Source organism: Chlorocebus sabaeus, chromosome 7 (genome assembly GCF_047675955.1).
Source record: "Chlorocebus sabaeus isolate Y175 chromosome 7, mChlSab1.0.hap1, whole genome shotgun sequence".
In the NCBI taxonomy this organism is placed as follows: domain Eukaryota; kingdom Metazoa; phylum Chordata; class Mammalia; order Primates; family Cercopithecidae; genus Chlorocebus; species Chlorocebus sabaeus.
In genome coordinates, this window is record NC_132910.1 from 7,099,009 (window position 1) to 7,125,914 (window position 26,906).

The 26,906-nt window shown below is 32.5% G+C and overlaps 1 protein-coding gene across 16 annotated transcripts in view; it reads right to left on the reverse strand.

Annotated features, from left to right (window-relative positions):
* Positions 1-1,728: 1,728 nt before the first annotated feature.
* The window catches only part of ADGRL3 (adhesion G protein-coupled receptor L3), an 846,373-nt gene continuing 821,195 nt past the window's right edge, over positions 1,729-26,906 (reverse strand). For 8 of the 16 annotated variants that reach the window (XM_073017335.1, XM_073017332.1, XM_073017333.1 and 5 more), the window contains one exon: positions 2,741-4,539. In XM_073017335.1, the coding sequence (XP_072873436.1) occupies positions 3,740-4,539 (800 nt within the window). In that variant the 3' untranslated portion in view covers positions 2,741-3,739. Of the gene's footprint in view, positions 4,540-6,447; positions 6,500-9,034; positions 11,167-26,906 lie in introns of those variants that run through there. The other 8 variants (XM_073017342.1, XM_073017340.1, XM_073017339.1 and 5 more) reach the window with 4 other exon arrangements.

Here is a 26,906-nt window from a genome sequence, read left to right on the forward strand (position 1 = left end):
TTTCCTGATTATTGTTACTTCAAGATAATTGTTCTGTCAGTTCGTTTTTATTATAATTATTTTAGCACAGTAATTTATTATTCAACTTCAGTGTGTTTAATTATAATATAGTGGAAACAGGAAGGGATGCCCATAAAATTTAATTCCAACCAATTTCTCCTTCACCAAATTTGGACTTTGCCACAAATATTTATCAATTAGGAACAGGGGCTGTGCAACAATCCATCAGCTTCAGAATTAACTGAACATGAGGTCCATTAGTGTCCCTGATAAAGTATCATGTGAACTAGACTTCAAAGAGGAAAAACAACCAAGTCTAAAAATGTTACAAAAATATTATTTGACAAGAAAGTAAACATTTGTTTGTTTCAGTGGCATAAGTTTTTCTTCTAACTGGCTAAATAAGCTATATTATAGCTCTATAGTATATCTGTTTGATGGAAATTCACTTCTTACTGGAAAGTCAGATGAACACATAAAAATATACAGATAAGCAGATCATAAATGTCTCAGGATATTAAAAAAACTGAGTCACAAAAGATGGTAGAAAAAAGAAAAATTTAAAAAGCATTAATCATCAACAGCTCTATAAGAAAATGTATATGAAGAAGATTCAAGTTCAGGAATTCAACCCTTGCTAGTGTAAACAGGGCAAAATGAATACGTTAGATATATGCAAATTTCTATTGAAATGTATGTAAAATTAGTTCCTTTATCCACTTTAATTTTTTATTATGGTTACATAAAACTTGCAGGGGAAATCTCTCTCTGTTATAATCTTTGGGATCTTAAGTCTCTCTGAAAGCATGCCATTTATGATGTATAGAGTTCAAAAATCTCACTCTTTTTTCTTGATGCAAGAGCGTGGTAGTAACTTTATATGCTGAATGTTCTTCTGCACCAGTTTATGTACTCAAGTGATCTTTCTTCAACTTGGTCTATGTAGAGCTTGAGAGGCTACCTGCTTCAATTTTCCATATAGAAACACAAAAATAATGGGCAGGGAGGTAGCAATGTCAGAAAATCAGCAAGCTGAATTGAGGTAGTTTCCCCATTTTTCTGTGAAACCAGCTTCTTACTGACAGAGATACTTTCATGTAGGTTACTGTTTGACAAAACAAGCATAAGTGCTCATAATCCACAGACCACATTTGTGTTTCTGAAGTTACCATAAACACATCTAAAAAGGATTCTTTTATTGCCAAATGTATTCTATGTATCGGGTGGGTTAAACGCCTTGGACGTGCTAATATTGCCATAGTGTGGTGTGAGAAAACCGAATTACCATTAATGCTTGTCATTCTCCTCCAACATAAAATCTGTAGACTTAAAAAATATTCATGCCAATTGACTAAAAAAGGAATGATACATAAAATATTTTGAGATGATGTGAAGGGTATGAGGCACTCTGGCCCAGCAGAAATTTTTTTGTCATGTATTTATAAACTATATACAGATTATTGGCCGTTCTCTAAACTAGGTTTAAGATAGTCATTTATAGATGGATAGTGTTTAGATTTTTGAAAAAGGAAACTCCAAGATAAAACACGCCACAGGAGAAATTATAATTTGGCAGATTCCCTTTAGCTTTGCCCTAACAGGGGATCTGTACCTGGACACTGCTATAAAGGATCTGCAGTAATGAGAGATCTAGAAAATTTCTTGGAAAGAACTTCTTTATCTTTTCCTATTTCCATCACATAGAATAAGAAAAAAACACAATAAAAGTCTTATTATATCTTTATAAAATGAATATTCTCTTTGCAGCTTTTAGCAAATTCAGGAAATTTGAATTTCTAACATCAAAATGGAATGTACAAAGGAGGAAAAAAATATGACTCACCCAGACCCCAAATTTGATATTCATATCTCTGATTGAATCTATTTTTAAAGGTAAGCATAGTGACTGCACCTGGTTTTAGATAGTAAATAGTAACATATATGTTAACCTGCTCAAAATTAAGTGATGCATCTGATTTCAGCCAAAATAAACATGCCCATTCCATTTTTCTGGTTTACTTTGTCTGAAAACCTGTAAGATTTTGTGCTTAGCTTATTCATCTAGGCAGAGTGATTTCTTTTGCATGGCTCATTTGGGCCATGGAGGATTAGCAAAGTTTATGTATTGAAAACAGAAGGAAAGAAAGGCGAGAAAAATAAAAAGACTAATTAATCATATAGTACATACATCAATACAATATCTTCTAAATCTCAATCAGTTGTTTATTGGTTGGCAAACAAGTTTCACTTTTACAACAAATATTAGTAATGAGGTCATCCAACTTTGAGACCATACAAAATGGATCATAAATTAAAAAAAAAATTATATGTGCTGCTAATTTACCTTTTGTATTCCTACATTACTCAAAATCCTGTCAAATAAATAAATTTTCCTGTTAATAAACAGAAGACTTTTAAAAAAAAAAATCACTTCAAAATAATTTGACCTTTCAATTCTTACTACGAGGGAGTGAATTTCCTCTAAAAATCGGTAGTGCAGGTGCCCACTTGGGGATCAGACTGAGCATTCAGCACTTTAATGCCTATGGAAAACCGTTTTCACATGCAGAAGTCCCACTAGTTCTATAGACACCTTTTGACTTCTAGAATCATAGCTAGTGTCCTGGTGATGAACTGCTTGCCAAATATGCTTTGCATTATAACAGATGTGCCCTGTAAACATAAAAGTTTGTCCTACTCTAGTTTGCAAAAAACACTGTTGGAAATATTCTGACTGCATAAAGATATATAGTGAGGGAAGGAAGTCTAATTTTATTTATTTTATTTTTTTGTAAAAAATAATTTGTTTGCATTACTAGAAAATGATTCTTATAAAGTGATAGTTTCATTTATTTATTTTTTGCCAGGCGAAATTTTAAAGGAAAAAAAGGCAAAAAAGAAAAAAGGAAAGAAAATGAAGAAAGAGAAGAAAGGAAGGAAACTTTGCTCTCTTACTGGTAGACAAACTTGCAAGACCAGCACAAAAGAAAAAGAATTTTTTTTTTTTTTTCTACTACATTAACAGGACTCAAATTCTGGAGGAACAGAAAGCAGACTATATGTGCAATGCTAGTATCTGTACATTACATAGAAATTGTTCAACTTTTTTCTGCCATTAGTTTTATCATCAGTTAATACAGCAAATCATAAAATATGCATTTAGCATATAATTCTAGAATTCCCCTCCATTTCATTATTAATTTTGTTGTTTTATTTTGTTTTCCACAGCTATTGCAGTTGTGGTGAATTCAGGTTGTGAGTGACCGAAAACCCTATGTGATACAGTTTTGCTTTGCTTTTATGTTTGCTTGTGCAGCACTCCAATCTAGATGCAGCATTGTTACTAATTTCAGACAACTGTTCTGGCCTTTTAAAAAGCAGGTCCTTGTAATTTTAGTAACAGAGCATCAGAGATGTTAAAACAGACACAACGTAATTCAACAAGGCCACAATGAGTGCCATTTTCTTCATATCTTGTTCATTAACATAATGAAGTCTCCATCTGAAGGGGAAAGGACAAGAAAGGATGGGGTACAGGAGAATTTTAGCAGTTATCTTTCTCCCCTGGGCTGACCTAAAAATCCCATTAAAAAAAAAAAAATGTCTGAGAGTTTGTGTTTGTCTTTTGAGGACAGCATAAAGATTTAGGAGTACACACATTATTACCACTGCTTATATCAACTCAGAACAGTCAACAAGATGTTAGCAGTTTTGTTGGTTTCAATTTCTGTCTCATCTTCTATAGACTAGTGACCAAATGAGCAGGTCCTTTTGAACTTCCCTCGGGAGGGGTCCCATCTTTGTTTGGAGGAACTATGAATCCATCACTGCTGCCACGACCTAGCTGGTAGTAAGTATGCAGCTGATGGACGTGGTTTCTGGAGCCTAGGTTTGGCATGCTTTTGTAGTAAACATCTTCGGCATCACCACATTTAGCCGGTGGGGGTTCGGTCTGGGTGCTGGTGGTAACACTCTCTGTGGCGGCCACACCAGCCAGTGTCGGCATGCTGGTATAGAGAGAGTCTCTATGGGGTGACTGGAGATCTTCTGTGTGCTCGTTGGTTAGCAAAGGGAAAAAGCTCTCACTGTGGTCTTGGGGGATCCGCCTTCTGGTATAGTGGTGTGGCTGGTGGTTCTCGGTGGAGTATACTCTTGGGGGCAGCAAAGGAGCATCAGATTCCTCATGAATGAGTTCCAGGCCCAAACTCTCCTCGTGGTTAAACGAGGTGGCATCATCCAGGACAATGGCATCTTCTTCCCTTCCACTGCCAAGGTTATTCACCAGCTTGTTCATCAGATTCCTGTTCTGTTCGCTGGAGCGCTCGTGGTTGTTCAGGTAAGAAGGGATATAGTTGGAAGTGAGTTCCTTCAGAATCTTTTTCTCTAAGGCGGTCTCGTTATGGTTATAGCCACGGTCTATGATTTGCACACAGTTGCTCAGGTATTCGCCGCTGGCAATGCTGTAACTATTGCCATGGTTACCATTCAGTGGTAGAGTATCCATGACACTTGTATCCCTGGCATTGTTCAGAAGCCCCTCTGAAAAAGATTACAAAATACTATGACATTTATATCCAACAAGTCATAGAACACACACACAAACACAGAAGCAAAAACATTCATCGACTATGAAATATGTATAAATTGCTAGCATTTACTTAAGTATAAAATGTTTGGAAGGAAACCTAAAATATTATTAAATCTATATATGTGTATAATTGGACCCGTGATTGAAATCATATAATGGGAAAATCATATTTAAAGTAGATCTTTAAAAGAATTTTTAAAAACCTATAAATTATCAATTTGCAATTGCCACACAAACATTGGCTGACATTATTTGAAGTATATTTGGTTATAACTTGACAAAAAAACACAAAATTTTGGTGTAGTCATTCATAGCTTTCAATTTATACACATCAAAGTCAGTTAAATAATTCATTACCTTTAATTTTACATATTGTCTTAACATCCAAATAGGTATAGTATTAACATAATTCATGTGTGGTACTTTGAATATACTGGTCAAAAGTAAAAGCAACAAACAGTGTCTAATAAATTGATACTTAATTTTGTAAGATTAAAAATAATCCCTACATAGAAAACCACAAAAGGATTATGTTAAATTTGTCAGAATGATGAGGTTATGAAGTAATGTTTAGTCAGATAAATGGCACGTCAAAAGAACTGACACCTAGGAATTTTCAAAACAAAAGTATTTGGATTTACTTTCCAATTTTTTTTTCTGCTATAAGGACTTTGGCTGTTATTGTATGCTATGCTATTGTATACTGTCCCATCAGAGATTTTTTTAGGCTCATTAGGTAATACTACAAAAGAATGTGTAAAGACACAGGTATCTGGTGCCTGAAAACATTGTGTCAGTATTAATGTTACCATTCTGTAATGAATGATGGATTTGTGTGCATGTTAAAGTTTGGGTTTAAAAGAGGATAAACATTTTATTCTGGTAAGAAACAGCTGCAGTGAAATAAATCTGACCACATATTTCTTCAAGGTTTTTGCCTTCCCTTGAACGAACAGAAATCCGAGAATCTATAGTAGTTTCATAAATCACTTCAAATGCAACCACAAAATGAAAAAAAACACATTTAACCAATACTGGTAAATAAGAAAGGGTGTTTATTTACAGAAAAATTAATTGGAGAATTCTATTAAACTTCTTAATATATTGGTAACTTGTGAAAATACAGCATTCATTCTATATCTGTGATGCAGTTATTTATCAAAACTCAACTAGTTTCATTACTGGTTTAAATTATGTGTTTCAAATATGTCAATTTTTATTTGGACTCTTGATGCATACTGTGTATTCAACTAGGACAGTTTTCAAAATTAGCAATGCATAAATTGTATTAATAAGCAGCCATCACAGACATAGGGTGAAGCAATTTATTTTCATTTTATATCTTGTAGACAAATCCACAATGTTAAGAAAAAATAAAAGTAAATGCTTCTTAAAGGGCTGTATGTGATGGGTGATAGCTTTTGCAGAAGCTGCTATGGTATGCTTGATGGCTATGGTTGGATGGCTGATGCATTGAAACACGTGTTTATTATTTCGGCTTATCAATGCATTAGGTAAGGGCTGAAAACAGCCATAGTAAAATAAAGTGGATATGTTGCACGTGACACATTTTTATGATGGAATGTACTAATAAAAATTAAAAGTTTATGAATTACTTAGCAAAAATAAATGCTTAATTTAAAAACAATTTAACTCACACAAACATTACATGAAACTTAACAACTATGTTGATTATGTGACAATAAAAGAATCAGACAACAAAAGCGTCTAATCTCTATTAACATATATTTATATAAGTTGATTCATAGGCTTTTTAGTTTTTAAATTGTGAGATGAACTGTTTTTAATAACTACATCATCTATATGTGATGCAATAAAAGTGAACTAAAAAAAATTACATTTGATATGCAATGTTTAGCTTTACTCCCATACTTGTCTCTCTGTAGGGCTCTAAACGACAGCATGAAGAAAAGGAAAGAAAAAACAACAAGTAAGCTTACAGCGACAGTAGAAGAAACATGAGTAAAAAGCAAATTGATGATATGCAGAAAAAAGAGTCAAAGGAAATAATTTCCACTGCCCCAAAATTCATGAGTCTGGGTTACATGATTTATCATAATTAAAAATACTGAAATGTTAGTCAGAAAATAAGAAATCCCCCTTAACACATGCTAATATAATGAGTCTTTTAAAAAGTGTTTCCACCGTTTGTAAATTTCAAACAAATACACACTTAAGATTATCACATAAACCAAGGAGAGTAAAAATTTGAGGGCAGACCGTGACTATTTTCACCAATATATTTCAATGTCACATATGTGTGTGTATGTTAGAGTATACCTGCTTCAAGGAATGTTATTTAATTTTAAATTTTTTCAGTAAAAGTATAAATAAAATCTGAAGCTTTTATACACAGAGAAACCAGAGTTGAAGACTTTCATAATTGTGTTCATTTTTTCCCGCCTTCTGTATCTTCTCTTTTCCTGCACAAAAGTTATTTCCCTATTTTATATATATGCATTATTTTATCAGTTTTAAATAAAAACTGATCAACATTGTCATTTTTGGAACTCATATTCAAAGGTTGTGTAACTATGGAGGAAAAAAGATTAAATGTATTTATTATTCTGAATACAGAAAATGTGAGAGGGGAAAAACGCAACCAACAATATTAGGTTTTCTTCTGGATTGTTGCACAATTGTATGCGATCAAACATTTTGAGAGTTGATCCTTTAAACAACAATCCTGTCCAAATTATTTTTTTAAGGGAAAAAAACCTCTTAACCAGGTTAACAGAGTTGTTCTTGCTGATTTTGTCTACAAAAAGACTAAAGTATCATAAAATAAAAACCAGCAAATTCACTGGGCCAGATCATTGCAAAGGGTTCTATCTTATTATAATTTAATGATAGTTTAAAGAGACAGTTTTGGTACTTTAAAGGTTGATTTGCTTCTCAGAAAAAGATCAACAACATTTCAAAATGCAAAGGAAATCTCTTTTGAAGTTTCAAAAGAGTTTAAGAATAAGAATTTGAAAGGAAGGGCCAAGCCAGTATATCAAGAGATGTAAATGCTTGGAGGCTCATTACGGCTCATTCCTTAAATGAAAGCATTTTAGAACTGGAAAACACATGAGAGATCACTGCAGTTCAACTCCCACTTTTCAGAGAAGAGGAGACTGCAGCCCAGAGGGGCTGAGCCTTTATCTAACACCACACCCTGTTAATATGGCAGAACTGGGATCAGAAAAAAGTCTTCGAGACTTCTTCCAATTCTGTCTGCTTCAATCTCCTTCACTTCACATCTGCCTTAGGCTTTGAATACTATCACAGAAAATCTATTTATATACATTCTAAAATGATCTTGTATTCTTACCAACTGTAATATATTCTTCACTATATTCCATTCTAGGACTATGTTTCTTTAAAGTTTTAGAATAGAATTAAATTACTTTAAAATGTAAATTATTTTAGTAAAATCATGACTTCCTCTCTAAATTATGTTTTGTTGACAGGTTTTTGTATAATGAGATTTATCTTTACAAAAATTAAATTCCTAATACTGACAAGAAGATAATGGTCCAGAAGTACTCTGCATGAAATTTAAAATATTTCCAGATAGACTCTGAATTCATTGTAATAAAAGTATATTATTCATCTTCATTTCTAATTCTGTATGCTTCAGTGACACAATAAACACATCTTTACATATTTTAAATAAATGGTGTTACAACCAAGAATAGATACTTTAAATCAGAATGCTTCTATGCTTGGATAGCATTGGTGCAACTGAACCAGAGGACCCACAGAATAGAACCAAGTGGTAATTCAATATAAACCACTCCAGTACATACCGAGCCACCTATATTTCATGTAAGATTTCACCTTGCCAGTAAGAATATAAGTGCATTCATCTGAAAGCATAAGATTAGTAGCAATATGACAATCACCAAGATTTATTTTTGGTCAGTGGTAAAAAAGAATTATTTTAAGCACTACCATAGTTTCTTAACATCTTAAAAAATATTAAAACATTATATAGTGTACAGTTCAACTTCTGACTCTGGAAAACATTAATAAAGTTATTTACTTTGTTTTTTTTTTTTTTTTAAAGTCAGTAAAGTTATTGAATTTACTGGAATAAAAGACAAATTCATTCAGAAGAATCCTTTGTGTATTTATTGATAATCTCAGTAGCAATAACCAGTCATAGATCCCAAGAATAATAGTTTGTATCAATACAGTATTATTTAAAATTCTTACATTGTGAGAATTGCAGTTTGATAGTTTTTATGGAAGTATTCCATCCTTGGAAAAATCTCATACTTTAAGATACCAGTAAAAATAAAGTAAGACAAGAAGGCAGATATTGAATTAGGAAAAACATACAGATTAATCAGTGTTACTTTTTCATTATATAAGAAATTAGAAATTATATCTGAATTAGCAAAAAAGTTAAACAAAATGTGGTCCAAATTTATTACTTGTTTTGAAATAATTACCTATGACTCTTCTATATAAGGTGAATAAATGTAGAATATGTTTAATTTCCAGATAGGGTGAAAATCTGCATTTAACATCATTCAAAATTTACTAAAATGTCAGCACATATTAATATGTTTATAATGACACAATTAACCTGTCACTTGTCCTAAGGAAAATAAAGAAAAAAGCAAAATAAAACAAGCCTTTATAGGGTCTACTAAATTGTCCTGCCAAACCACATCTGATGCATTGTGTAATGTACAATTCATTGAGTGCTACAATGAAATAGGGACACTGAGATATAAAGAGACACTTTAGGTGGGGTAACCAAGAAGAAAGACCTAGAAACTGTCTCATATTGATGGTTCTGATTCATTACAGAAATGGAAGACTAAAGGAAGACAGGATAGCTGTTTCCAAGTATTTAAAGGATTGCCATAGACAACAGAAGAATGCTTTGCTCTTCTTTGTTCTAGAGGCCAGAGACAAATTTCAGCTTAGAGGAAGGAAAAAATATACATAACAAATGGAGTGTTTCAACAATAGAATATATGAGATTCTGAGGTAGGATGGGCCCCATTAGAGGAAATACTTAAGCACAAGCTGACAGAATGTCAGCAATGATGTAAAGAGAATTCGATGAGCTCTATGCTTTCTAATTCTAAAGACATGCACCCTTTAAGAAATTTGAAATTGAAAGTGAGCTGAATTATTTCATTGTATCGACAAATGACTTGCCTATATTCCTGCAGTCACTTTTGATTATTGACTTTGGTGTTTCTGAAATAATGTAAAATCATCCTTCGTATCTGGCAAGATGCCTCCTGAGGAAGCGCAGATGGTTTTAGACACACAATGGCCTTTTTTTAACAAATATATCCTTTTCTGCAATGGCACATTCACACTGAGTTGCACACACTCACATCACTAATCTTTCACCTGTGACTAAGAAAAACAACAACAACAACAAAGATTTCCACAGAGGATAGTAGAAATGTTATTTAAAATTGCCTAGAAAATTTAAATACTGCCAGTCACATTCAACTTGAAAGAATCATGGAAGTCTCTTTGTAATTGTGAATTTTCTTTCAAATATAATTTCAAGTAAGTGGATCACTAACTAGGACTTTTAAAAAACTTTTATTTGAATAATTTTCTCTTGTGGTCTCTTTACATATGATATATTTTAAGTTTTCTGTGTCCCTAACACATTTTTATACTCAGGAAAGATAAAACCATGTCCGAATGCTTACATTGTAAGTGGTTTTAAAGAGATCTATGGTTGTTTTTTTTTTTTTTTTTTCTGAGATACAATTAATTTTTGGGTCATTTTCAAGCTAGAGGACGTACAGAGGAACCATACTCATTAGCCTTGTTTTTAACATGTAGCTGCAGAAGAAAAAGCAATTTTATAATCTGCCTGAGCCAGCTCTTACTGGCAATGGCAGAGCTAAGGCAGAACCCAAGCTGCTACTGCCCAGTACACTGTTTTTATCCTCCACTGCTTAGTTCAACGTAATTCTCCCCAGAGTTGATTTAAATGCTTTCATCAGTACTAATGGTTTGTGCTCAGAGTGTACTTTATGGTATAACAAATTAAGATTCATTTTCTTGATCTTGTAATATTAAGACTACTGAATCAAGTCTTCCTTTATGTTACTTACCTTAAGAAAATATCTCATTTCTCAAAATGAATAGATATTTAGTATAAAAACAAATGAACAACAAGTACTGACAAACCACAATACACTTTATAACATTATGGAGAAACAAACACGTATTGATGAAGCAGGCATTTGTTTATCAGAAGGAATCCATTTCTTACTAAGGAAAACCTAAGGAAAATGGAAAATAAAAGCACCAAGAAGGGTGGAATGCAAAAGGAGTCTGCATGTCTGCTTCCAAAACAAAGAAAGGCAGGAGAAAGAAAAATAGAATGTGCCCATAAAAGCTACATAAAATGGGACTCTCACTTGAAAAACTTAAGATAAACTCCAGCACACCTTGTGCGTTGTACATGCTGACAGAAGGGTTGTTACAGACCGCCGGTTCCCCAAGCAATGTATTATAGGGATTGTTAGTACCATGCGGACGAAGGAGAGCATTGCTTATAAGATGATTAGCCATGGCTCCTGGAGCAGTCCCATAGAAAGACAGAGAAAAAAAAAAAAAAAGGTCAATCAGGCAAATGTGTTTGAAAAAAAGAAAGGAAACATTTAGAATGACAACAATTGATATAGTCCTGATTACAGGCAGGCAGCTAACTAGACTAAAAAAATATGCCACTTAGAGCACACATTTCCAACAATGCACATATCTGAGTCAATGGGAAAGAAAGAAAATGATTTACAATGTTGATTAAGCTACATTTAAGGTTTTCTTTTTCCCAAGGTGTATGTTAGAATATATTTCCATGCTTGCTAAAAATTAAAATGAAAATGAAAAAAAGCAAAATCTAATCATTCATACAAACAAAACACAAAACAAAAGTCAAAAAAAGTTTAAAACAGAAAAAGAAAAGCAAAAATTAAAACATTCCCTCATTCACAGAAACCACTGGGTTGTTTCCAATGAAAATAAAAAAGGATAAAAGGCAACATTTACGACAAAACACTCATTTGGAGAGCAGTTGTTGACACAACAGAATTTGACATTTCTGAAATTCTATGAAGAGGAATCATTTAAGATGAAATAAAACAAAATATAATCACTCATTAGTACACCATGGTAAGCATACTAATTTGGTGATCTTACAAATCTGATAAAAAATCATAGAGATGCTATTTTTAAATATTTTAAGTAAATTATTAACTTTACAATGTCAAGCAATATACATATATATAACTCCATTTTCCATTTTCCAACTGGCTGTTTGGAATTTGACATAGCAATGAAACAATATTAAATTCTTTCACCCTTTTGTGAATATTTTTTGTTCTTAGTTTCTAACACCATCAGTATGACTTGCAACTTTCCATCCTCCAAAGCCATTTAACCAAGAAGCAAAGATCAGAGGAGAAGTTTTATTAATATACTTAGGACATTTATGAAAATAATAGAATTGTGTATTTGTGTTAGATGAGAAAGAAAGAAAAGGTCACAAAGGAAAGGAAAATACAAATTGCATGGGAATAGTCATGTTGAACTGACAAGTACATGTTAATTTAAATATATGTATTAGAGGATGAAAACACAAGCTATAGGCTGGGAGACAGATTTGTAAAACAAATTTACAAATATTTTTAATCCAAAAAAGAACTAGTATCGAGCATGCAGAAAGAAGTCTCAAAAGTCAACATTAAAAAAAAAAAACTAATAGCAACAACAAACACTCCAATTAGAAAATGGTTCAAAAGCGTAAACAGATATTTCGTGGAAGAGGATACACAAGTGGCAAACAATCTTATGAAACAAATTGTTATTGGCCTTAAAGAAATACAGGTTAAAACCACAATGAGACATTACTACATATCTAAAATAAAAATGATGAAAAATACTAAACGATGGCAAGAATGCAGAGAAATGATTATTTGGACATCGTTGGTGGGAATGTAAAATAATACAGCCATTCTGGAAAACAGTTTGGCAGTTTCTTATAAAACTACTTGTGCAATTATTATGACACCCAGCAACTGCATTCTTGAACATTTATCCCAGAGAAATGGAAATTTACATTCACACAAAAACCTGTACATGAATGTCCATTGCAACTTTATTTGTAGTAGCTCCAAACTGGAAACAACCCAAATTTCCTTCAACTGGTGAGTGGTCAAACAATCTGTAGTATTCCCATACCATGAAATACTAGTCAACAACCAAAAGGAACAAACTATTGATACACATAAAAACTTGGATAAATCTTTAGATAATTTTACTGAGTAAGAAAAGTCAATCCCCAAAATTTACATACTGTTTAATTTCATTTATACATGTAACGTTCTTGAAACAACGAAATGATAGAAATGGAGAACAGATAACTGGTTGCCAGGGGTTAAAGATAGAGGATGGAAGTGAGTGAGTATCGTCATGAAGGGCAGCATGAAGCATCCTTGTGGTCATAAAATTATCTACTCTGTATCTTCACTATGATGGTGTAAATATGAACTTACTTTGTGGGTAAAATTGCATAGAACTAAACACATACATACAATTAACTACAGGTTAAACTAAAGAAATCTGAACAAGAGTGGTGGATTGTATCAATATTAATATTCTGGGGTGATATTGCAGTATAGTTTCACAAGATATGAGGGAAACTGGGTAAGTGATACAGTATCTCTCAGTATTATTTCCTACAACAGCATGTGAATGTACAATTATCTCAAAATAAAAAGTAATTAGGCCGGGCACAGTGGCTCACACCTGTAATCCCAGCACTTTAGCAATCCATATTAAATTAATGAAACAACCAAAAAAAAAGTCACTCCTAAAAAATGTTAAAAATGAGAAGGAAAGTGTGGGTAGTAGTATTTTTGATCTTTTCTAAATTATAACTCTTTGTCAGAGTAAATTATCAGTCAAGTAACAAATGTCTTAACCTCAACATTGGAAAAATGAACATCTCTTGATTTAAAGGACACTATCCCTTGTCAGATCTCTAGAGTTGGAAGGCATCAGTTCATTCAGGAAATAACTCATGTGTTTGCATCCTGTATTTCTTGCAAATAATTAGGATAGAACTGTCACCGAATTTTTCACTTCCTAAGTGTTTAATATTTGCTTTCTGAAGATGTAAAACATATACATCTAAATGTTCTTACATAGTGCAACGGCAGATTTGCAATGTATTGTGTAATGGGCCTATAAGGGCATTATTTTCCATTAATGAATTAAATATATGGTATTTTATGAGAAAAATATTTCCCTTCATTGCTATACATTATCTAATTTGAACTAATTGGAAAACAAATAATAAGGTAGGGAGATTGCACGCCACTCTTCTTCCTAGCTCCAAAAGTAAAATATTTCTTTGTCTTAAATACACATATATTTTTTCTATGTTGATCTAAAAGAAGATAATTTGAAAAAAGAAAAATGCACTTTTGAATAAGGAACAATTGATTTGGGAAGAATCAAACGCAAGCAAGAAGCAGATGACTCAACTTTCTGGTTTCTGTGTTTATCATTCACTTTATTGAAAAGCCAAGAATACAAGAACAAAAGAGGATTAATCATACAAAGAAAGAGGAGTTTTATATTGGATTTCTAATGAAATTATCAAAGATTTTAAAAATATTCTATGTGGTTATATCTATCCTGGCATAAGCTTCCTTGTCAGTTTTTGTGTTTTCTAATTTTGAATGTATTTTAAAACCACTTTGATCAGTGAAACTATTAATCTGAGAAGACAGTTAGTTCTAAAGTTCATTTTCTTTTTCAATCATTTCTGCAAAGCTGGAAAATCCAGCAACAATGGCAGAAATACCATATAACTAAGTGTTATGACACAATGGTGGCTACATGGAACAATATTTAGTCTCAGCCATGTGGCTTTGGTAGGTTGCTTCTTCACATCTCAATGTAATCCAGAATCAGTTATTGATCTGTAGCCATAATGAGTGTCATGCAGTCATAACTGGAGATCTATCTGCTGGTTACACTGAAACCATATAAAGACTTATAAAAAATAACATAAAAGTATTAAGGAAAATGCATGTTCCTCTTTGCCCTTGTTATTAAGGACCTTTTCCTGACAAAAGAAAATAATCGCTACTTAAAAATCACGTGCTTCTTTATTGTCTAGCACTCACTTTCATGCCTCATGCACCATTTGAAATCAATGTAATTATTGTTTCTGAAATTAACTCTGCAACTGGAGAGTTATAATTCAAATGAGGTCTTCAGCAACAGAAACAAAAAAGAAAGAAATGGAATTTGATGATTAGTGTTTTTCAAAGTCTATAAAGACACAGATAAGCTCTGCGGGTTTGTGAGTATGAAAGAGTAAGAGATATGTCTGAGTAATCAAACAATTTTTCCTCATTTGATTCACCTAATGTAAGAATTAAATACTTTTCCATGACTATTTAGGACTCGGAGTGACCTCGAGAGGACATGTTCCCTATCACTCTACCAAACAAGTACAATTTTTCTGGAAGGTACTATCACATAGTTCCTACAGTCCACACTCACTAAGTAAGCATTTCAATTATACTTCTGAATAGTAGCACTGACTGTGCTGAAAACAAAACCTAGCTTGCTGCCAATGCCTAGATCTTTTAACTAAAAACTTGCACAGAAGCTGTCATCCTCCCCCTTTTATGTGCAAAGTTACTTTTGTCTTTTCTCTATAGCTGCATTGCATTTCTCTTGCCTTTGCTGAAGTCTATTCTGTTTGCTTTTGGCTGTCTCCTCAATTGACTTAGGTCATTTTTAATTCTAATACTGTCTTCCAGGATTCTGTCTACCCTGTCTCTTCCTCTTCCTTCCAACCAGCTTCTGATTTGTAAACTTCCCTTCTAATAGCTGTGAAACTGTTGAAGATTTCCAAGAAGTTCAGTGTTTACAGACCATCTGTCACTGTTTCTCAGCTGAAAAGTTGGGCTTACTCCTTAGTCAGTTTGAAGACATACATATGATGGTGAATTTTGGGGGCTCAGGGAGGACGAGATAGTTACAATATTACATATGTGAAAAGAAGGTTCATGTGTTCATGTGCTAATTTTTCCTGGAATGGAGAGGCGCCATGAAAAAGCAATATACAGGGGTTTTCACTGCTCTACATCAAGTATCTAAATAGTCCCTAGAACTCAAAAAAATATTTGTTTAATTAATGAAAAAACTTACGTGAAATTGACGGCATCTTGAAAATATAAAACTAAATCAAATTTATCCATTACGAGTAGTCTTATAATTTTAGTAAATTTTTTAATAGTGTCAATTGTCCAGTTCCTAATGTAATTTATTTCCTTCTAATCCTATATCAGGTACTCTACTATCTAAACTTTAAAAGCAGAAATAAACAATCATATATTATTTGGAAATACAAAAGGCTACCTGAATACTAACTGTGGATAACAACAGAAAACAAAACAAAACAAAACAAAAAACAACTCACTACCTGCCATGACTCAAAGTAAAAAGCCCAAATTTGGGTTAAAAATAAAGTGGCTATATGAAAATGACAGTTCCTTAATCATTTAACTCACAAACTCCTGGCTACTGTCGAGTCATACTTGCTTAATTGCTATCAGAAACAAGAATTAGCCCTCTAATAAAGTCATGGAAAATTATTTAAGATTGAATTACAATATATGTGTATCAAGCACGGCATAGCGTCTCACACCTGTAACCCAACACTTCGGGAGGCTGAGGTGGGTGGATTACTTGAGGTCAGGAGCTCAATATCAGCCTGGCCAGCATGGTGAAATCCCGTCTCTACTAAAAATACAAAAAAATTGGCTAGGCATGGCGGAGCATGCCTATAGTACCAGCTACTCAGGAGGCTGAGGCAGGAGGATCTCCTGAGCCTGGAAGGCAGAGGTTGCAGTTAGCTGAGATCACACCACTGCATTCCTGCCTGGACGACAAAGCAAGACCCTGTCTCAATAACTAAATAAATAATAAAGGAAAACAATATATGTGAATCATTACCATGGTTTTCAGTAGAAGGCCCAGCACAAAATTTTTATTTCTGATGAAAGTGAGATACAAAGCAAAAATGATTTTCGTATTCTATACTGAAAAACTTGGGGAAGTTTCTTTAACACATGTTTAGAAGAAAGTCAGATCCTAAAGCCACTGAAATAGATTCAGTTAAAATCATAGTCATTTTAAGAAGGGTTCTCTTCTTTTTTTACTTCATTTATACCTGAAGATCTAGACTGATATAAAAATTGTGAATGAGTGAATTTTGAATGAAATAATGAGTCACACTCTTCTCAAATGTATAGTTTTAACACAAAACTGTGATTTTTTTTTTTTCTTATGAAAATAGAATAGGTGTTTTGACATTGGGAGGCCCTGAATGACAGCACTGTCTGGGCTGGTTCAGTGTAACTGAGGACTGGAAATCTAAGGCTGAATGATGTGCTTTGAAACTGTACAGTAAAAAACACATCTGAAAAAGGATGACAGTTGGATCTCACTTGAATCTATCATTCAGAAACATAATTCAAACAACGCTTCTTCTTGACAGCAGGCTAACAAAAGTATACTGAAAAGATCTTAAAATAACTTGAATTGCCACTCTACTCTGACCTCAGACTTTATTTCTTTTTTCAAATGCACTTACATTCTGGTTTGATCATATTGAATGGCCAAAGTTTTAAAATTCAAAACCTTGGTGATCTAATGAACCAACTGAATACAACCATTCATCAACAGTCATATAGCAAGAGGCCTCAATTTTCAAATTCTTATATCTATAAATATTTAAGATGTCAAATGTTCTGTTTGCTTTATCCTAAGAAAATAGTTATACTCTGATGGTTCTTTCTTCTCTAATATCCTCCAGTCCAGTCCCTCATGTTTCTCTCTCCTTTGCCTTGACATAAAATTTCTTATGAAGTCATTTCTAATATACACATGAATGTATATAAATTAGAGTTTTGCATAAAACACAGTTACTACTGAGTGATGTCTATTTTTGTTTTCAGACCTTAATTTTGCCCCACAGGGGAGACTTAATTTGTAACAGGCAAAAACAGTTTTTCTAATGGTTGTATTTTCTAGGGCATTAGAACACTAACTTCAGTGTAAAGCAAGGGATCTTTCACAGAGACATGAGATCTATGAAGTTGGGAAATCCTTAACACTGCATGTAAAATGGTTTAGGTATATGTTTGTATGCTAAATTGTGCACATTCACATGTCTGCACTTCCTTCTGATGAAAGAGTCCAATGGCTTTTCTTTCCTTTACAAAGAATTAAAAAACTGGTATAAAGGAATAAGAGGCAAGTTTCTTTCCTTAGTGAGTAAAATATAATATAAACAAGAAAACTGAAAAAACTAAATTAGAAGTACTCCCAATATATGTTATATTTATATCACCTAATTGACTGTAAGATTGCATTATGGAGAAAGGTTATAACTCAAAATTTATAACTGAATACAATTTTTAACATCATCTAATCTACCACCATTATTTAATACATAAAGAATCACAGGCTGAGGTTTTTATAATTTATTCAGGGTCACGCATGACCTCTGGTAGTTTTATTTAAATATGTTTAAATCTGTGATTTTCAAAATATTTTTTAGGATCCTCTTCCTCAAAAAATGTTTCAACATAATTTTATTAGGAGCCTTGTAGGAGTTCATTAATCTTTCCATACCCTTTCTGATAATATTGAATTACTTTATTTTCATATTCTTGTATTAAATTATATAAAATAAATGAATAAAAAAGAATGTAAATAGACAAAAGAAGAAGCTTCAGAATTACAGAGAACGGATTCAGTAGGCATTGCCTATTTTAAGTATTTTGTTTCCTATTTTTAGCTTTTTGGTGTAGCAAAACAATATCAACACATATAAACAATCTACAGAAGGTGCAAACAATGATTAGTTCAACTTGGTTGGGCTACTTTATAAAACAGGGATAGCTATATAAATCAATACCAAGTCACTTATTAAAAAAAACAACGAATAGAATCTACATGACACCTTTCAAAGTTACATAAGTTTTAAAATCACAGAATCCATAATTTTAGATTTTAATGTTTTAATTCGAATAATGAAATTACAAAGTCAAAAAAGAAATATTTCATTAAATGCTAAGAACTCTTTCATCATTTTTTTTTCTAAAGTCATAAATTGAAGAGCTGACATCTTGATTTATCACACTGTGCACTTTTAATAGCCAACAAGTTTGCTATTAAATTTTAATCAACCTGCCTATTAAATTTCATTCAAATCGTTTGGAGATACTTCAGCTTCTTTTAATAGCTAATTCATTCACTGGGAACCCATTAATATGGATTTCAATGACACATTTTCTCTAAAGTACAGATTAAGTTATTGTTAGTTCAATATAAAATGACATAGTCTGAATTCAGAGGTGTTGCCTCTATTTTAACAAACAAATCTGAAGATTCAGAGTTGGAAACCCTAGAAGCTACCTCTTCAATTCCTCTTATTTTGTACTAACTGGCTACATACGTGTCTTCTTGTTCAGACACTAGTTTTTCCACAATAAATACTTAAAAGTCAAATCGCTAGGTCATATCTTGTGCACATTTTCAGCTTATTGAAGTAACATACTGCCAAAGTGCTGTCAAACGTGTTTGTACAATTCACTTTCCCATGAACAGTGCACTTATTCTCTCAAATTCTTGCTAGGATTTAGCACTGTCAGACTGACATTTTTGCCAATCAGATAGAGTATAAAATGATATTTCATATCACTGTTATACTCTGCATTTCTTATTACTATAAAGGTGGGTAATTTTTCATATATTTATTCGCTATAAGGGTTTCTTTTTTGTGAGTTGTCTGTTTTTATCTTTTGCTCACATTTTTATTGAGTGAATTTCATTAATTAATTTGTAGACATTCTTTATACAACATGAGCACTAGCATTTTGTTTTTTATATATGTTGTTTACACTTTCTCCCTATGGCTTATGTGTTATGAGTACTGTTTCAATGTTGAGACAATGACCTTATCTGTCTTTTTCTTATAGGTTGTGATCGTTTTTTTTTTTTTTTTTTAAACTCCTTCTTTAATCTAAAATCTGAACTATAATTTTTAAAATTTTAAGGTTTTATATTTAGTATTTTTCCATATTATGCAACACAACACTATCATATTGCAAATGAGAAAACTACTGTCATTAGATATTCAATGATATTATTCATATAATTAGCTAGAAACCAAAGCTCTTTAGAGATTTTAGGTTTTCCAACTGCTTAAGCCAACAATGGTAGGATTGAAACTCAGAATTGTTGGTGAATCTGCTTCAAAACAGAGAAAGTGGTTGGTCTGTAGAAGTGAGGGACTCTTATTAGTGATTTATTAATCTCTAAAGCTCATCTTTTGCAGTCAAAGCCATGTATTTCTGTCTTCTTTTAAGTTGCACATTTTGAATTCTTTTGCATAGTACTCAAAGAATACTGTGTCTGGAAATCCTGGGGCAATTTTCCTTAACCACAGGCAAAATAGCAGTAAACTGCAGTTCTTTTTAGTAAATTAAAGGCACTTAGCAAAAAAATATTTATCTTTGTCATTCACACAGTAGCAACTCAATTCATTTCCTCTAAATCAGATTATTCGATAGTCTGCTAATGGTATGTAGTCAATCCCATAGCTATATTTATCTGTTACTCACACATTGCTTGTGAATTTGTTCTGAAATAAAATACAGAACAAATGAAAGTATTATTAATAACGACAAAATAATTTACCAAAGTGAAAAAATATGACATTTAGTATACCTCACTGCTCAATATTGGTGTATTTTTAATATTGTGCAAATTATATAATCTTACATGCAGAAGGTCTGTCGTGACTAAAATGTGATCTTTTAAATTGGAACCTATATTTGAAAACAGTGTGTCTGAACAAAATAGACATGAATTCAAATAAGGTATCCATGAATAAAGAGATTTTTGATAATGTTACAGAAGGCTTATTTTATACTATGATCATAGTCAGCTCTGTTCTATTTAGACTGGGGCTGATTCAGGAAACATATTGTTTCCATTTTTCTAAATCAAGATTGACTATCTTCCTTCAATCTATATATCCTCTCAACTCTTTCTTAATTCTCCAGTGATTTTCCAGGGTTGTAAATTACCTTCTATGAACGTGGTAGCTGACTTGTCTTACATTCTGAAGTGGCCACATTCCTTATCATGACAAACTATGAAGAAAGCTTATCATAAAAATTCATAGGAGAAGCTATCACATAAACAAACTTCTAAATGGCATGTAGTATATAAAGCTGAGCTATAAAAAGTGCAAGCCTTTGTATGCAATTCAACAGGAGCTAATTTAATCAAATACTACGCAATTATTGGTTGTTACAATTTAAGTACTTTTTTTTTTCCAATGAGGCCTTTTTCTCTTTGCTAAACACATATCCTCCTTTCACATTTTAATTTTTTAGATAATTGCGTTAACTCCCATTTACCTCACAATAGCAGACAGAAATTAATACAGCCTATTTCTTAGAAAAATAATTTGAACCAATGATGACTCTGCTAGAATTAACTTTGAATATTATATATGGTATTTATATCATCACAACCTTTATGTTTACAGTATTAGCAGGAACATTTTTCCAGATGAGAGACACAGTTCAGGTTTTATTTGTTTTAAAATTTTGAATTATAAAGCATATCATACTTTTTGTTAAAACCAGAATTAGCAACACAATAATAAAAAGTTTAATTTATAATATTATCACTGCAATTTCAACTGAAATATTTATTCTACTTATTCCAGGCATTACTGTATTGTCCTGACAGAAAAGGGCACAGCTTCAGAAAATATCAAATTCCGGAGTACAAAGAGCTGGGAAAAGTCATATCTTTTCTATTACTACATGATTATAGGGAAAAGCTATTTACCTGTTTTCTAACATAATCTTTGCCCTCACCAAAATGTTCATCCTTGTACTGAAATATAAATATTTTAAATTAAAATAAAAAAGATTCTACAAATAAAATACTTTGAAAGCTTCCAAGAAAGAAGAATGATGATGAAATTCTTCTTACAATCTAAGCCCTACAATTGGGCAATAATGTATAATAATTCAACATATTCTAGATCAAATAGTTTTGTAAAAGTAATATGTGATTTACCAATCTATGTCCTCATATATCCAGTTTTTTCGAGCTTTTCTTCCTTATATGGATAGGAAGAATCCACTCTAAAAAACTGTGCTTAGAATAAAATAAAATGGAAGCAAATGAATAATACATGAAGGAATTTTAGAAATAAAGATGTGAATAACTTCACTGTTAAGAATACCTATTTCCCATATTAGGTGATAAAAATAAAGGTCACTTTGAAATACTTCCTTCAAACAACTATATCTATATTCTAATCTTCAACTTCATGAAAAATTGTCATTATATGGAAAGAATGAATGTTTTTGTTACCCTGTATAGGGCTTTGTGGTCGGAAAGACCTTGTTTGGAATCTAGATGTTGCCTTTAATAGTCATGTGATCTTGGACAAGTTACTTTGACTACCAAGAAACTCAGTGTCTTCATGGATATAAAGAAAATGGATAATAAATAATGAACAGAGTACAATATGCAAATGATTACACACATACTAAAGAAGAAACATCAAATTTATCAACAAATATAAAGAGGCATATTGTGCTCTATCAGAGAAAGGAACACCAGCAACTCCTAAGTTGGAATCTTCACACTTAGCTCTAAGAAAAGAAATTTTTAAAAATTATGTCCTCAATAACTTACATGAAACAAATAGTAATATTTTAGAGCTAAGTGGAAATATTCTATAGCACTTATATTTAGAATGTATCAAGGTAGCTCACTGCAGCTTGTTTGATTCATAATAGAGGTAAGGAATACTACTCATAATACGTGAGGTAATAAGGTAATAAATCAATAAACAAAAGGAAATTAAATAGAGTTTTACAAATCTCTCTCTTTAAAAGGATCTATGAGAGCTTTAGGTTAATAATAATAATGAATACAAACTGTTTATTATTGCTTAGTTGGCTGTGAGGGACTGGATTACTTGGAAGAGTCATACCACAGACAAAGTTGAATGTAATGCGTAAGAAGGACTTGCTGAGTAAGCAATACGAAGATTTTTCTTTTCCAGATCCTGCCAACAATTTATAGCCAAGGACCTTTGCCCTGGATTGATTGGATGTCAATATTTCATATATTTCATTTTGCCACTTGAATGAAGAGTTAACTGTGAAAATTATTTGGCTTCCTTGGGTTAAAAACCTGGATATTAACAGCCTTGTTTAATTATCTCTTTGACTCAGCATCTCACTTTAAAAACCTGAGCCTATTTTTGCCTTTGTGTTATTAAACTGATTTTCCTAACACAGGCTTCTTTATGTTATTGTTCCTTTTCTGATTGTGTCTATTGATAACATGTACATATATATATTTTGCGTATATATATATCCTTTGCATATATATATACACACAGAATGCTGTTGCCTCATTTACACAGAATATAAAGAACAAAATTATAGACATACTAGACATAAATATAACAGTATTTCTCAAAAGAAAAATTTACCTATGTCATTGAATACTTATATTTGCATTCATATCAGGATAATGTTTGTTCAAAATAAGAATAGTTTGTTATATAGGTTACTCTGATTTGTTAGCTATGCAAGTTCCATAGGCACATTATTAACTGTTTTTGCAAATTTCATAAGTAGATGTCAGATTATATTAGGAGCTGGTTAATATTTACAACCAATGATTTTATAATTCTTCAGAACAGTAAGACTTTTGGGCAATACAGCCTATTTTATGCATATAAGCCAAATTATATTTATTGACATTAATAAACAACAGTGAATGAGTATGTGTGTTTTGCCCTAGTAGCTTTAATTTATATAAATCACTAATCACAGTAAAACACCACTTAAATTTTTTTCATTTGCAATTTTTCTTTAAAAACATAAAAGCAAAATATGTTTAGAAGCTTGACTATTAATGGGAGGGCAGGTGATTTATTTTGAGGTTTCTTCTGCCTCAGTGACCTACCTCCTGGTAAAGACAATACAGGCTCTGAGAAAACTTTTGTTAAAAACGGGTCTGAGCCACATCCCTGCTCCACTACATAACTGATGATTTAGCAGAGCTGTCTGAATTGGAATAGTGTTCTCTAAGCTTCTGAAGGGACAGGACAGGGCTTAGAAGAAAAGTGAAGGCAGTGTTTGCTTATGTCATTATCTAAGGTAGGGAGAAGAAATATATTACCTTTATTTCTTTGATGCTAAAACATGGTTATAAATCAAAAGTGGGAAATACAAATAAGCAGATGCAATGTGCATTTAATTTCTAATTTAGAAGCGACAACGCAGTTTTATTATTTTATTTTTTGTTAGGCTCCAGGGTAGCACAATCATTTATTTTACTTGACATTCAGTTAACCACTTCATTCTTCCCACCTATTTCTGCAAAATAAAAATGAAAACAAAACTTCGGTAGTGAATGATGGATTTTAATATCTGATTACTTGAGAGCACTAGCAAGGACAAGTTTTCATTTTTTAGAAAGTATAAGTGAACTTCTGAATAAAATAATAATAATTATGTTCCAGGCCCTGTTGTAAGCAATTTACATATTAATATATTCATTTACTCCTCTCAAGGACCTTCTGAAGTGAGTACTATTTATTTACCTATTGCATAGACCCTGAGAAGTTCAGCAATTTGCCAGAAGTCTCTGGATTAAAACTCAGGTGTCCATTCTTAGAACTATTATGCAAAACTAAAATGAGTAAGTCAACTACTTGCAAATATCTATTTGACAGCAGCATCTTTCCCCTCTGTATCAACCATACTCCTAACAGGTGGGGTCACCTTTCAGCAGGTAGCAAAGCCACTAGCTGCAAGCCAAAATTTACCCTTAAAAAATCTATTAAAATAAATCCATTGTCCTAGGCAATCACAGTTTTGTCAATTACATATATTTACTGAGAATGCTTTTGAACTCTGAAAAGAGATTAATAAAGATCTGAACTTTGAAAAGAGAATCCATCAGCATTTATAAATAAGTGTTACACATCTACAGATCGGTCTTCCTACAAATAACAACTAAATTTGGCTTAAATAAATACACCCTTACTAGTCAGATCTCTATGCATAAAAACCTAAATCAAATTAACTTGTGTGGGAGGTTGACAAGATGGAGGATAGGAGTTTAGGGAAAAATAAAAACCCATGATGCTACCCAAGCAATTGTTCCAGAAGAAAAAATAAATGCCCATTTTTCTAATTCTACCACTCAAATTGCATATTTTTGCAATAACTTCAGGACTGAGATGGAAATGGGGCACTCTTTTGTGATTCAAAGATCCATACTGGTAAGAGCTACCTAGCAAAATTTGATTTTCAAAGGGAAGTCTCTGACCTCAATCTAACTAATTAAATAAAAAGAAAATGAAAAATATAATACTTATGATGAGATAAAGCCAATAAAATATTTATAATGACATAAAGCCTAACAAATACAATATTTCTAAGATAAAACCTAATTTCAGAAAATATCCTAATTTTTATATAGAGTTACAAAAAAAGTAGAAATATTTAACAATTCATGCCACTGTTAGAGGAAATTTCTCAGTAAACATTTCATTTTTGGATCAAACTAAAATTTTAGATAAAACTAAAGTTTTAGAGACATTGTTAATCTAAATAGTTCTAGGCTGGGCACAGTGGCTCTTGTCTGTAATCCCAGCACTTTGGGAGACTGAGGCAGAAGGATTGCTTGAGGCCAGGACTTCAAGACCAGCCTGGGCATCATAGCAAAACCCTATCTCTAAAAAAAGTGGGGAAAAAAAAAAATGGTGTGGGAGCCTGTAGTTCTAGCTACTCAAGAGGCTGAAGCAGGAGGATCACTTGAGCCCAGGAGTTTGAGGCTTCACTGAGCTATGATCATGCCACTGCACTCCAAACTGGGTGACAGAGGGACACCCTGACTCAAAAAAATAAAAATAGCCGGGCGCAGTGGCTCATGCCTGTAATCCCAGCACTTTGGGAGGCCGAGGTGGGTTGATCATGAGGTCAGGAGTTCAAGACCAGTGTGGCCAACATGGTGAAACCCTGTCTCTACTAAAAATACAAAAATTAGCCGGTTGTGGTGGTACATGTCTGTAATCCTAGCTACTCAGGAGGTTGAGGCAGGAGAATTGCTTGAACTGGGGAGGTGGAGGTTGCAGTGAGCTGAGATCATGCGGCTGCACTCCAGCCTGGGTGACGGAACAAGACTCTGTCTCAAAAATAAATGAAAAAAATGAATAAAATGAAATAAATTAAATAAAAGTAAATAAATACATAGCTCAAGATAAGATTTGGCCTGCAGAGATTATTGGTAGGAGCTATGGGTGGAAAAGACTAGCTACAAGTCATTTTCACCGCTGCCAGAAAGTTGGAACTACTAGAGATTTGAATTAGATTTCCAGCAGCCCGGGGAGGAGACTGGGGATTGAGTGCTGACTAAACCTTCAAGGTATGAGCAGAACAGTAAATATTTAAATGAACCAATGAATAAACCATACTGAAGTCCTACAAGTTTGTGAAAACTTGGGTTTGGCGTAGAGTTAATCTTTGTTGAAACTCTCTATAATCAACCATCACCTTACAGCTGTTCTAAAGCTCCTTCTACTTGTGTATTCAGCTGGATTGCTAAAGTTAGCTTGATAATAGTGCTGGGGTATTGGCCTCAAGGAATTCTGAATTTGCTAAGTGTGTAACATTGTGCCAAACAAGTTGGCTGGAGAAAAATATTTGAAAATGTATAGAAAACATTTTGTGAAACATTTTCATATTTATAGATATTCAAAGTACAATTTTAATGAAAGATTTAAAAAAGATAAAGTTATAAAACAACAAACTTCCAAAGAGAATAAAAAGAAATTAATATACTCATTGAAAATTATTATTTCAATAAATCTTCCAAGGTTTCACATGCTTCCAAGGAGTAAAATCCCAATAGTAATCAAATTTATCACAATGGGAAATCTAGAAAGGTAATCTCATACTTATGATATGACAAGCTAATTCAAGAACAGAATATTTGAGATGGTTTAAAAAAATAAATACCATTGAGAAGTAGTTCTACACTGCATGATGTATTCTTTATTCCTAATGGATCCTAAAGACAATAATGATTGATTCTTGTTTGTAAGAATAGATGATAAAACATACAAAAATTTTAAATAATACTCTTTTGATGAATTGACCAGTGGAAT